General features: G+C 40.5%; 1 protein-coding gene across 2 annotated transcripts; it reads left to right on the top strand.

Annotated features, from left to right (window-relative positions):
- The first annotated feature begins 119 nt into the window (after nt 1–119).
- On the top strand, nt 120–10,871 carry abi3a (ABI family, member 3a). Of its 2 annotated transcripts, XM_035958296.2 has the most exons (12): nt 120–388; nt 1,659–1,872; nt 2,407–2,577; nt 2,946–3,122; nt 4,431–4,489; nt 4,564–4,617; nt 6,768–7,081; nt 7,964–8,101; nt 8,911–9,045; nt 9,688–9,819; nt 10,226–10,354; nt 10,521–10,871. In XM_035958296.2, the coding sequence occupies exons 2-12, from the start codon at nt 1,741–1,743 to the stop codon at nt 10,682–10,684; spliced, it is 1,605 nt and encodes a 534-aa protein (XP_035814189.2). In that variant the 5' UTR covers nt 120–388; nt 1,659–1,740; the 3' UTR covers nt 10,685–10,871. The 2 variants fall into 2 exon arrangements, with proteins under 2 accessions (XP_035814189.2, XP_023148310.2); XM_023292542.3 differs by lacking the exons at nt 8,911–9,045; nt 9,688–9,819 and having other exon boundaries at nt 124–388.
- Nucleotides 10,872–14,483: the final 3,612 nt, after the last annotated feature.

The following is a 14,483-nucleotide window of genomic DNA, read 5'->3' as shown; positions in this document are numbered from 1 at the left end:
TCAGTTTGTTCCTTAAAGTTTCAAGATTATTCTCACAGATCAGAGTGAGTATTTCAGGTTTCAATCTTCGTAAAGTGCGTCTTTGCTATGGTGTGAAACAGGAAGTGGTTTATGTTGAGCAGGTTCACACACAGACAATGAAACACAGCAGAAATGACTCACTCTGACTTACTTTTGTAGACTGAAAGTCGACACATAACGGTGTTTGAAGGTTGAGGCATGAGCCGGTGCTTTTGGAGGAGAGGAGTGACTCCTCTGTGTGCGGAGAAGATCTCTGACTGATGTTGGGCAGCACAGAGGAAACTTGTAGCTGCAGACTGAAGTTAAACCAGACAGGAGACTCCAGCAGAACTGCAACTCATCAAACTACATCTACTGTCTGACTCTGGTGAGTTTTTACTTCAGTCTGCTTCCCTTCTTCTTTGCATTTAATCTGCATCACCAAACAGGATTTAAAATCAAATATATATTGATCAGACGTAGTATATATGGTACATTCCGTCATTTTTATTCATTCTGTGATAGACTCTATACAGTGTTAGAAAATATTCACCCCTCTGGAAGATTTCTCCTTTTTATTGCTTTTCAATTTTGAATCATGGTCAGTTAAATAGGCTTTTTGACAAAAATTTAAAAATAAATGATTTTATAGGTATTGGTCCTCTTTAAAGTGACTCTAATCGAACTCAGCTGCACCCAGTTGGTGCTATAAGTCAACAGTTAGTAAATGAATCATCTGAGGTCAGTGAATGTGTCTCAGTGATTGTAGCATAAAGACTCCTGTACCTGGAAGGTCCAGTCACTGATGGATCGGTACTCCTGGATAGAACTACACCATGAAGACTAAAGAGCACTCCAAGAAACTCTGAGAAAAGGTTGTTTAAAAGCATCAGTCAGGAGATGATACAAGAACATTTCCAAGTTACTGATTGTTCAGACTATGTTGAAAAAAGCTCACAAGATGTTGAGACTCTAAAATCAACTGGAAGGAGGTTCTTTGGTCTGAGGAGATCAGAATGGAGGTTTTTATTGATCAGACTAGATGATATGTTTCTTGGACACCAAACACTGAACATCATTACAAACACATCATCACCACTGTGAAGCATAGTGATGACAGTATCATAATGTGAAGCATGGTGGTGGCAGCATCATGAGGTTTGGCTGTTTCTCGGCAGAACGTCCTGGAATGCTTGTAAAGGTAGAGGGTAAAATGAATGCAGCAAAGTGTAGAGAAATCTTGGAGGACGACTTGTGTCAGCATCCAGATGTTCAGACTGATTGAGATCAGCACAGGATCAGTGATAGAACTGCAGCCAAAGGTTCATCTATTAAACACTGACTGGAAGGAGGTGATCACTGATGGAATCGCTTACTTTGTTTTATATTGTTGATTAATTGACATTACTTTTTAGAAATCTGTTTTTACTTTGACATTTTTTTTTCTTTTCTATAGTCTTGTCGAAATACCAAATTTTATTCCCCATGATTTGATCCTTCCACCCTTCAGGAGGATAAATCCTGTTTATAGACTCTACATCCTGATCTTATCAGTAGTGTTCTAGTGGACTCTCCTTGTGTATACTGCATCTGTTGGTGTGGACTTCCAGTGATTCCTGAAAACTGGTTATGGGTGGTTCTGATTCTGATCTCTGCAGGTCCCTGCTGGTCTTCAGGATCCAACTGATAGAATCTCTAGAACCTTTCTTATCAGTACTTATAGAACCTTCAGTGTGGATCATGAAGGACCAGAACTTGACTGATGAAGTGACAAAGATCCTGGAAGAAGCTCCGAACGCCAGGAAAGCTCTACGTGAAAACTACGACAACCTGCTGAACGTGGCCGAGTACTGCTACAACAACTATGTACAGGTAGTACTACATACAGGTACTACTACTGCTACAACAACTACATGCAGGTTGTACTACATACAGGTACTAATATTGCTACAACTATGTACAAGTGGTACTCCACACAGGTACTACTACTGCTACAAAAAATATGCACACGTAGTACTACATACAGATGCTACTACTAGCAAAACAACTACATACATGTAGCACTACTGCCACAACAACTACGATAGATAGATAGATTAGATAGTAATATATACAGGTACTACAATATACAGATAGTACTACTGCTATAACAAATACATGCAGGTAGTACTGCTTCATACAAGTACTACTGCATCTAGTGTTAGTGCTAAGCTAGGCTAACAGTTTTTCTTCGTCTCCCATCTTCATGCTAAGATAAGCTAACAGCTTCCATTTGGTTTCATTTCTCGTGCTAAGCTAAACCAACAGTTCCCTTTGCCTCCAGTCTACACGCAATGCTAAGCTAACCATTTCTTTTTGTCTTTAGCCTGTGTGCTAAGCTAAGCTAACACGCCTGTTCTCCATCAGTCAGGTGACAGCAGCATGAAAGCGTTGGAGGAAACTAAAAACTTTACCACCCAATCACTGGCCAGTGTTGCCTACCAGATCAGCACTCTGGCCAATAGCGTTTTGAGCCTGCTGGATGCTCAGACCAATCAGCTTCGCCACATGGAGTCTTCCATCAACCTGATTGGTCAGGTGAGTCACAAAACCACAAAGAGACACAAACCACAATCAGACACAATACAACCACAAAGAGACACAATACAACTACAAAGAGACACAATACAACCACAAAGAGACACAATACAACCACAGACACAATACAACTACAAAGAGACACAATACAACCACAAAGAGACACAATACAACCGCAAACAGACACAAAACAACCACAAACAGACAATACAACCACAACGACAACCACCACAAAGAGATACAAAACAACAACAAAGAGACACTAAACAACCACAAAGAGACATGAAACAACCACACACAGACATAAAGAGACACAAACCACCACAGAGCTCAGTGTTCCTTCTGGTCATCCTGTTGTTGGTCCTCAGACAGTGGAGATGCACAAAGAGAAGGTTTGTCGGAGGGAAATCGGTGCCTTCACTGCGGTTAGACGAGTTCCTCGCAGCCACAAGATCCTTCCCCTTACAGGCTCCCAGGCCCGCCCACCGTACAGCCGCCGACCAATCAACTACCAGCAGCTGGACGACGTTGGCCACGGCATGAAGGTACCACACACCTGAGTCATGTGACCCAACTGTTAAACCACTGAGTTCATCTGGAAAAGAGACGATATTACACATGATGGTTAAACCTGGCTCATCATCAGCTGTTAGTGTTGAACATTTATTTAGGTTATTTCAGTTCAGCAGGCGCTGTGTTCACTGTCACTTTGGAAACTCTACAGACGTTCTGGCGACTCTCCAAACAGGTTTCAGCAAATAGCAGACTCAATAAAGGAATATTTGAACCAGTTTAGTTCATTATTCAAGGTTTTATTTAGTCAGAATAACAGATAAAAATATCAGGAAAATGCAGAGATTTCTGTCCAATAAAGAAAAACAGTCTCACTGTTTTTACTAAGAAATTCACCAGTCTTCAGTCAGTGTGATTCTTTTCTAGTTTCTTTCCTCCTCTGTAACAGTTAACTGAATATCTCTGGACTAAACAAGACATTTGAGGAAACTCTGATCCGGATCTTGCAGACAAACAGCTGATCAGTGAAGCAGTGACCTTTGTTTGCTGTGCAGACAGTTATTCTGAGCAGAAACTCTGAGAGGAATCTAATCGACCAGAACAGAAGCAGAAGTGAAGCTGGTGGTGAAGCTGCTGAACCTCAGAAGCAGAAATGATGCAGCAGTTAAAGTTCCTCCTTCAAGCAGCTGATTCAGACACACATCTGTACATGTACTCAACAACTGGATTAAGTTGTTCTTTACTTGAATGTTTCAGTATTTACTGTGTGACACATTTGAAACCTGATGAACCATGAACACATGTGGCAGCATGAAATAGGAACTGCTCCGAATTGTAACCAAACATCATGTAGATCAGAGAGTTTTCAGCTGAACTGCAGGCAGTGGTTCCACAGAGAGACTGAGGGGAGAATTAAATCTACTGGATCAGTAAAATGAATACAGCATGGCTCAGAAACAATAAACAGAGGAACAAGTTGTTGGAAGATACATTGAGCATGGGGAAACATCTTTCTACAGCTGATGAGCAGAGTAGAGAGAAAAAGCTTGGAGAGGAGACATGAAGATAGTTCAATATCTACAGTGTGAGGAGACAAAAGGACCAGAAGCGTCCGGTTTAACTAGAACTGTCCTCTTTAACCGGACCGGTCCTGGTGGAGCTACAGTGTCCTGGTCGGTCCTCACAGATCCAGCAGATCAGACTCACACTCCTGCCGCCAGAGTTCTTTGTCCACCGTGGGAAAATGTTTGTAGAGACTAATTAGAGGCTGAGAGGCTCCATTCATGCTCTATGTGCCCCCTCCCAGGTCTATTGATGCTCTATCTGCTCCCCCCCTCCAGGTCTCTGGGAAACAGTCGGACCGAACAGGAACCATCCGGAAACAGGGACCCTCTGTCAGGTTGGTTCTGTTTTCACTGTTTCTTTTCTCAGCAGCTTCTTCTGCCTGCAGCTTCATGTTTCTGTCTGTTTCAGGTCCAACAAGCCTGTGGAGGCGGTGCAATGCCCGGTGGTGCCCCCTGCAGGAGGGTAAAGTCACCACACATTAGAAACTTTCTTTTTTTTCATCATTTATGTTTTTATTAATTTTAAACCAACAGAAACAATATAGAAATTAATTTTTAAAAAACACAAACAACAAACCTGATACATTACTCAAAATGATGCAGTCAAGATATGTGGTGACCATGAGTCAATAAAGAAAAACAAAAAAAAAACAACAGACAAAAAAAAAAGGACAGCAATTGCATATCAGTTTTACATCTCATGAATATCATAGATTTTCTACAGATGTTATGCATCACTAATGCGAGCCAGAAAAGCCTGCCACATTTAGCTAATTTTACTTGGGACATTGTTTACCCTGGCGATCATATTCTCAAAAGCAACTGTCTCTGTCGTCAGCTTAAGCCATTCCGCAAATTCTGGCTTCTTCCAGTTCCTTAAAATGATTCTGGCCCCGACCATACAGCCTGTTAAAATCAGTCTAAGCTCTACCTCACACAGGCTTGATGGTATAAGAGACGTGTCTCCTAACAGACATAGCTGAGGTGATTCTGGTAGAGATAATTTAAGCCACTCCTCCATGAAAAAATATACCCTCTTCTTTACTACATTTCCAACACTTTTTGTCTTTAATTAATCCCATTTTAAACAATTTCAGGGTGCAAAATTATATTGATGCACAATTTTATAATGGATAAACTTACTCCTCGCATCCCTCGTAGCCTACCCCACATTTGAAATCACATCTTGCCATGTTTCCTCATTAATCTCTTTACCAAGGTGTTGTTGCCATAACAATCTCAGACTTTCACACAATCTTCTTTGTATATTTAACTTTTTTAAAAATAAAAACCTGATGCAGAATGTGAAATATGAAGTAAATTTTGAAATTTTTGGACTTCATTCTCCTCTCCCTCTACCCTTACTGGTTTAAAAATTGATTTCATAGTACTCCTGAGCTGCAAATACTTCCAGAAATCCCCTTCATTATTTAAATGAAATTGCTGTTTAAGGTCCTCAAATGATATAAATGTAGAGTCTTCATAAAAATCATTGACAACACATATCCCCTTTGTCATCCATGTATCCCAATAAAATGCCTTTTTTTCAGATACAGATAGAAGAATTATTCCATATAGAAGAATAGCACATTCACATTCACACATTAGAAACTTTATTTTTATGCCTTCAGCATCACCTCGCAGGCAGGTCTAGGCTGACTTAAAGCTGCATACAGCCTGCAGTCAGTGTTCAGGGTTAAAAACACAGGTTGAGTGAATGTTTTGAATGAATGCAGAGTGCAGCTCTGAGGAATATATACGCAGAAATATTCACTGGTTCTAAACTGGGTCAGCTCCAATTAACTGCTTCCTCTAATGAACAATCACAAATACAGTAGAAAGCACATTGAAAATCCTCAAAACCTGTGTAAAATAACTCAACATTTGTCCAAAATGAGGTCAAATTGTCCAGAGGGACTCAGTCATCCAGGACCTGGACAGTGTGAGTCCTGACCTGAACGCAACAGAACCTTTGTGGTATTTTCCAGAGAATGGTAGAGCAGCACAGGCCCTCTAACAAAGAGCAGCTGAATAAAACAGTGTGTGAAGAATGGGACAAGATGTGAGCTGAAATTAGTGAACTCTGCAAGTTTTCGGCAGGGCATTAAAAAGCATTAATAGTCATCAAGTTTGTTTTGCGAAAATTAAGGCCTTAAATGGCATTAAAAATCATTAAATTTAATTCTCAGTGGCATTGAAATTTTTTTCTGCAGTTTTCAAGAAAATATTTCACAACAAAATTAAAATGAAAAAGTATTCAGTTTGTCAGCTGATTTCTGCAGAAACCCTGCTCTGGCTTCCTCCATGCTGAGGAGGATTGAGTCTGTTCAGAAATAAAGGTGGACATACGAAGTACTGAAGGAACCAAAGAATCTGATGAAACATGGACTCCCTTTCGTTTCACTGAGTTACGCTGAAATAATCTGAAATCAGAACTGTAGTTTGTAATCTGATATCACACTCATTTGACATTTGTACTAAATATGTAGACATTATAGTCCAGACAACTATTGCTGTAAAAGATATAGAATCACATTTCTGTTTCCAGAAACATTAATCATGTGAAAATCATTTCAACTTGAGGATGTTTGTTTTCACCTTTCTGCCTTTCAGCTCCAGCTTTGGGAAACCTGTAGCTCCACCCACCATCCCGCCTCCCTGGCAGGCTCCACCTGAGTGTGACCTCATCACCTCCCTGCTGGACGACACCTCGCCCCCTCCGCCGACGGACACTGTCATCTCGGCTCAGGATGATGAGGTCACTAACGCCTCGAGCCTGCCCCCTCCCCCTCCGCCTCCCCCTCCTCCGGGTTCGTCAGGCGATATGGTGGCCCCACCCCCTCCCCCTCCACCAATCCCTTCTCCTGCAGGAGCTCTGACCAATCACAGCACTCCTCCCCCGGCTCCACCACTTGGCCTTGAGACAGGTGAAGACAAAAACTGTTTTACGACGTAATCATTAGTCTTAAACTTGGATTAGATAAACCTGGATCAGTTAAACTTGTATTACTTTAGCCTGAATTATTTAAATCTGGATAAGATAAATCTAGTTAATGTTGGGTTACTCAAATTGTCTTTACCAGGATTACTTAAACTGTGGATAGTTACACCTGAATTAGTTGAACTTTAAATATTTTAGCCTGGATTAGGTACATTTAGGTTAACCTGTATTATTTAAATCAGGATAAGCTAGGTCTTTCTTGGCTAAATCTAGTTAAACGTAAAACTTAAATTAGCTTAACCAGGATTAATTTACCCATGATCAGTTTAAACCTTAATTAAATGAACCTTATATAACTTTAACGTCGGTTGATTTATATTTAGTTGAACCATTATTTTATTATTTTAGGCCAGATGAACTACATCTTCTTCAACTAAATCTGGTTGAGTCACCCTAGTAAAAACCTAAATTAGCAAAACCCAGGCTCCAGATTAGTTAAACCTTGACTAGATTGAAACTCAATTCATCACAGCAATCATGGTAATATTACATCAGCCTGATTAGTTAAACCTGGGTAAATCTTACACTGTAATTGATGAGGTTAATGTAGTTTCATTGAATCTGGTTGGCTGAAACATTAATAAGTTAAATGCGGTTTTGTTTAACCTGGTTTAGTTAAACCTGGTTTAGTTCAGCCTGATTAGTCAACCCAGATTCCTTAATTGTGGTTTTAATAAACCTGGTTTATTGAACATAGTTCAATTGAACCATTTATCTTCACCTTCATCTTAATTTTTCCGACAGTAAAGTTCTCATTGGTTAAACTACTTGACATCACAATGACATCACATCTCCTCTCTCTCCTTAGTGGTGGAGGAGAACAGCTTCCCCTCTCCTTCGCCTCCTCCTCCCCCTCCTCCCTCTGATGATGACGGTTTCCCTCCGTTGTCCAATGATGGTTCAGAGCTGCCGGCCCCGCCCCCTCTACCCAGCCAGGAAGTAGACGGTAACGTTCTGTATTGTACAAACAGCACCACCAGACTCCATCAAACTCCATTTAATAATCACACAATTTAGCATCTTTCTGGTGCTGTACGTTTGGGCTTGTTTAAGCCTGACTTCACAAATAGAATAATCCTGAGTAACTTCCCCTGCATGTCACAGAAACACATAACTCATTAACTATATACACATAAATTACTTAATTTCTTTTTTATTTGTGGCCATGAAAACATAGAACAATTATTAACATTTAAGCCACGAACATTTATTCAGACTGATGCGGTTGTTTGGCTCAATGAGCAATTTGTTTCACATATAAACACACTGTAAATATTTGTATCTACCCAACAGGGTGCTTGATTCTGTGTTCCTCTCAAATCCTGAACTCTGTAGCTTTCTGTTTCCAAAGGCTCTACAGCAAAATGCAGCTACAAAAAAGGTTGTCCTGCTTTTGTACAAAACTACAGATGAGAAAATGAGAAAAGAAGCATAGTTTATCACATTTATCACATAAGCGGATGACATCAGCCAGACTTTTCACACATTTCACTGGTTCTACGTTGGATTCATCTGTGAATTCCTGAAGAGGTTCAGGTTGTAACTGCTGTAACATTCAAACCTGCATTTTTAGGCTTTCGTGTTCATTAACAAGCACCAGAAAAAGTTTAGAGACTGAGAATCAGATACCAAACTACACTCAGAAAATGTGCAATTATTGTCTTTGCTTCTGCTTGACTTCTTCTGTGGTGTTTTCCTTCAGTGTCTGCTTCTTCTGTGGTGTTTTTCTTCAGTCTTCTTCTTCTGCGCTTTCAGTGACCCTCCCCAACAGGAGGAGTCGCCGCCGCCGCTCCCCCCCAACCACACGCTCCCTATCTCTGAGGGTCCGCTCAGGCCCCGCCTCCCGCTGCCGTTACACCCGCTCCCTCTTCCTGGCTGCCGGCCAATCACGTAAGCCGTTGAAGGGCTGGGCCGACATTGTCCAATAGAAACTCAGCAGACGTAATCAGCGAGAAACTGACTAATAAGCAAACAAAAATGGTAGTTTAAGTTCTACAGGGCCTTGGGAAGATTCCAGGACTCATGCCAGGATCCTTGAAGCCATTGTGTGGATCCTTAAAGAAGTCACAGTAGCCCTTGAGAATGTTCCAGGAGTCTGAAAGGCAGTTCTGAGGTCCTAGAAAAATATCCAGTAGTCACGGTTATGAGGTCTTTGAACAGGTTTAAGGCCTTTTAGAAGAAGTGGTGAGCACCTTGAGGAGGTTTTAGGAGTCTGAAAGTCAGTTCTGAGGTCCTTGAAAAATGTCCAATAGTCACCAACAAGGTTATGAGGTTCTTGAACAGATTCAAGGTCTCTTAGAAGAAGCTGTTGAGTGCCTTGAGGAGGATTTAGGAAGTTTGTTGGGGTCCTTGAATTAGTCACAGTAGTCCTTGAGGAGGTTTTTTGAGGTCCTTGAAGTAGTCACAGTAGTCCTTGAGGAGGTTGCAGGAATACTTCAGTCAGTTCTAAGGTCCTTGAGGATTACAGGTTGTCTATGAATGAATGGATGCTCACTCTGTCTCAGATTCTGACTCTGCTTCTCTGCCTGTCAGTCATGATCCCTCCTCCCCCTCCTTACCCACCTCCCTGCACCCCTCCTCACCCCTCATCCTCCCCCCTCCACCTGCTGCCTCGCCCCTCCTCCTCACCTCGGCTCTGCTTACCTGCTCGTCTGCAACACCTGGGTAAGAACACACTGTACGCTAATATACAGTTAGTAGTCCTAGTTATACTAGTTAGTGGTACTAGTTAGTACACAGTTAGTATACAGTTAGCAGTAGTAGTTAGTACTAGTTAGAAACACTAGTTGCCACACATTTAGTACACAGTTAGTTTACAGTTGTAGTCATAGTTAGTACACAGTTAAAACAGTAATAGTAGTTAGTACGGTTGGTAAAAAGTGTTATATATGTTTTTGACCAATCGTATTAGCATCCCTTTAGGTAGTATGTTTAATTGTAGTACTGTAGCACTAAAGTTGTACTGTTACAGTAGTACAGCCCTAGTACTACACACCAAAGTACACACTCCGCCTCCTCAAACCTAATTGGTCAGTCACAGCTGTCACTCACTGGACTAATGTTTTCTTAGATCTGGAGATCCTGGCTCCGCCCCCTGCTCTCCTATTGGACAATGAGGTGGGCTTTGATGACATCTTGCCACCCCTCCCTCCACCAGTGGACTACGACACCAACGCCCCCGCAGAGTACCTGGAAAAAGGTACTACTACTACACCTAATACTAGTACTTTGAGCACTGCTGCTACTACTAATAGTACCACTGCTATTACTACTATTACTGCTACCACTACTACCATCCACACGTATATATACAGTATACGTACAGTATATGACCAGCGTATGACTGCAGTTCCTTGTGTGTCCAGTGGTGGCGCTCTACAACTATGAAGCGTCGAAGCCTGATGATCTGTCCCTCACCGAGGGTGATGTCATCTACGTGACTCATCGCCATGACGACGGCTGGTGTCAGGGCTTCCTGAACGGCCAAGAGGGATTCTTCCCCAACAACTACGTCCAATCATGTGACTAGAGGATGCCCCGCCCCTCCATGTCACCACCATCCTCTGCCTCAGATGTATTAATATTACAGTAGTACTACTAGTAATACTGCTAACTGTAGTACAGTGAAGGTTTCAGTGCTGCGTCCTGCAGGACACTGAACCAAACTACAGATGAAACTTCAAACTGAACCTCTGAAATAAATGTTCTTTATTCTGGTTCTGTTTGTTTGTTCTGTTTTTCCTCCTGAAATGTCATGAGTCTGTCTGCCGTACTGATGAAGTTCTGAGGCTCAGAAATGATGAAAAAAGTCCATTAAAAAGATTTTTAAAAATCTGGACCCACCTCTGTGTACTTCAAAGGCCAGGAACTCTGGAAACACTCATAATATGAAGGTAAAACATTGATCGTTAATAAAGTTACTGTAGGTGAAGAATCAGCTAATTGAGCAGGTTCTAGGAAGAATTTTATGAGATTCAGTGGATTTTATATGAAATGATCTTAATATGAACAGCTCTGACAGATGTTTCCAGACCTGAGAATTGTTTTTCTTTTTGCCTTCATAACAACACGTGAATCATGCTCATGGTTGAATTTATCCAGAAATAAAACTCACAGACATGATGAGGACACAAACTTCAATCAGCCACAATATTTGACAGAACTTAATTTGGTTCTTAAAAAAAAAAAAAAAAGCTCTGAAGTAACTCAAACTGACCTACTTTAGTACAAATACTTCAATAATAACCTTTTATTTAAAAAAATCATCAAATCATACTTTTTAGTCTCATCTATGTTTTAAAAAATTATGTTCTGATAATTTTTACTGCAGGAACCTCACAGACATTAAAGAATGATCTGATTGGTTCTACTAACAGCTGGAGAGACACGATCAGATCCGATGTTCTCAGTGTGATCACAGCATTAGATTCTTTCCAGATCAAACTGTGGAACAGGGTGTTCTGCTAACTACCTGTTCCTCTCACATAGAACTTGTGCTTTCTTAGAACATTCTCAGATAGTTCTGCAAAGTTCTGGGGATGTTTTGAGAAGCAAGTTTTGAGTTTTAATTCTAAGAATGTTCTGTGTAAACACTGGATAACTACAGACATTAACAATGTTCTAACATTCTTAAAACGGAACATCCTTTTTTTTGTTGTCATCTAACACTGTGGAACATTCTACAGACGTTCTCTAAAGTATTCCCTCACCACCATCCACCTTTGTTGATTCATCATGTCTCAGAAATGTTTTATAAAAATCATCTGAGGCCTGAAGAACATCTGGAAAACAATGTTCCTGCTTTGTTAGCATGGAATCCAAGCTGAAAACGTCCTCTGAATGATGCAGGTAAAATGTTCTGTCTTATAGGAACACTATTTAAAACCACAGATGTTCTTGAAATGGTTCCTTAACATTAGATTAAACCTTTAGAATGTCATTAGAATGTGTAGGTTGTGTTGACAATGTTGTGGGAACGTTCTCTGCTCTGAAAACACTGAATCCACACAGGATTTATTTGTGTGTCTTTGTGTTTGCAGGTGAAAGAAGTGGAGCAGAGGAACACGTTGGTTCCATCAGAGATGAGTCTGAGAACCCTGAGGAACCTCCATCACTTGACTGAGTCCACAGAGTCTCCCTCTGCTTGACGCTGTGTAGCGCTGTGTAGTTTGTTTTTGTTGTGTTGTTGTGTTTATGAGAACTGAGCTATCAGTGAGTCTGCAGGTATATTGAGCTGAAAGGTTCTCTTTCAACACACTAGATCTCCATGGTAACTGATGCTGTGGAATTAGATCTCCATGGTAACTAATGCTGTGGAGTTACCTCTCCATAGTAACTGATGCTGCAGAGCTAGATCTCCATGGTAACTGATGCTGCAGAGCTACATCTCCATGGTAACTGATGCTGCAGAGTTAGATCTCCATGATAACTGATGCTGTGGAATTACGTCTCCATAGTAACTGATGCTGCAGAGATTGATTTCCATGGTAACTGATGCTGCCCAGTTAGATCTCCATGGTAACTGATGCTGCGGAGCTACATCTCCATGGTAACTGGTCCTGCGGAGCTATATCTCCATGGTAACTGATGCTACAGAGATTGATTTCCATGGTAACTGATGCTGCCCAGTTAGATCTCCATGGTAACTGATGCTGCAGAGTTAGATCTCCATGATAACTGATGCTGTGGAATTACGTCTCCATAGTAACTGATGCTGCAGAGCTAGATCTCCATGGTAACTGATGCTGCGGAGCTACATCTCAATGGTAACTGGTGCTGCTGATAGAGCCCTAATTAGAACATTGATTATCTATTGGTATTTATTACAGAGAATATTAAGTCAGTAGCATTAATTTATTTTGATTTGCCATAATTAAAGTGATATCCTGCATTATGGGACAGTTTCAGAGCTGAATACACTTCAATGCAACATCATGTTTTTATTTTTTATATATATATATATATATATATTTCTATATATAGTTCTCTACCAGCATTCCTGTCCTGCATCATTTACAGCAGCAGCTTTTTATCATCATATATTATTATTTTCCTCATTGTTCTCCATTAAAACAACCTGCTGACCTGAGTTTTGTTGTGTTTGCATTGTTGTGTTTTTGTGTTGTGTTTCTGTTGTTATGCTGTGTAGAGTTGTTTTGTAATGTTTGTCTTGTTTAGAGTTTTGTTGTGTTTGCGTTATTGTATATTTATGTTGTGTTTGTGTTGTTTAGAGTTTTATTGTGGTTGTCTTACTGTGTTTTTTTTTTAGCTTTGTTGTGTTTTCATTGAGTTTCTGTTGTTGTGTTGTGTTGTTTTGTTTGCGTTGTTGTGTAGAGTTGTGTTGTTGTGTTTGCGTTGTTGTGTAGAGTTGTGTTGTTGTGTTTGCGTTGTTGTGTTGTATAGAGTTATGTTGTTGTGTAGAGTTGTGTTGTTGTGTTTGCGTTGTTGTGTAGAGTTGTGTTGTTGTGTTTGCGTTGTTGTGTAGAGTTGTGTTGTTGTGTTTGCGTTGTTGTGTTGTATAGAGTTATGTTGTTGTGGTTGTGTTGTTGTGTAGAGTTGTGTTGTTGTGTTCGTCCCACAGCAGAATCTAATGGATCTCTGGATGAACTCAGTCGCTGGTTCTAAATCTTCTCTTCGTGGACTTGAGGAACCAAAACCAGACCAGTGTTCTGCTGGTTCTGGTTCTGGTCTGTCGGTGTGTGTCCTTCAGCAGCAGTGACACCTGGTGGCAGGTTCTCTCCTCTGCAGCAAAACACACTAAATCTCAGAAAAACCACAAGGGAAACAAAATGACGACAACGTGCAAACCTGCACCAAGCAAATAGAAAGAGTCAAAACTTAGATAAAATGACGCACAACTACATAAAACAAACACAAAAGATACAAAACTACACAAAATGACTACAAAGAGCTGCAAAACTACACAAAACCGTGATGAACGTTTGTAAAACTACACGAAAAAACTAGTAAGAGATGGAAAATACACAAAACGACTGCAAAGAGACACAAAATTACACAAAACAACTAAGAAAAGATGCAAATTATCATGAAACAAACAGAGACCTGCAAGCGCAACTGAAAGACACAAAACTGCACAGAATTACCAAAATGAGCAGCAAAAATCACACAAAACAGTTACAAACAAAATACACAAAGTCCACAAAATTACTAAAAAAGATGCAGAAGTACAAAAAAAAACCAGGAGTAGTCTCACTAGACAAAACAACGACAAAAAACCCCAAACTGTCTGAAAGATGCAAAACTACACAAAACAGCAACAAACATATACAACTACTGACTAAAAATAATTTAAATAGACAAGTTCATGG

The sequence above is a fragment of the Amphiprion ocellaris genome, chromosome 19 (genome assembly GCF_022539595.1).
Source record: "Amphiprion ocellaris isolate individual 3 ecotype Okinawa chromosome 19, ASM2253959v1, whole genome shotgun sequence".
Taxonomy (NCBI): domain Eukaryota; kingdom Metazoa; phylum Chordata; class Actinopteri; family Pomacentridae; genus Amphiprion; species Amphiprion ocellaris.
This window is presented reverse-complemented; position numbering and strand designations above follow the sequence as displayed.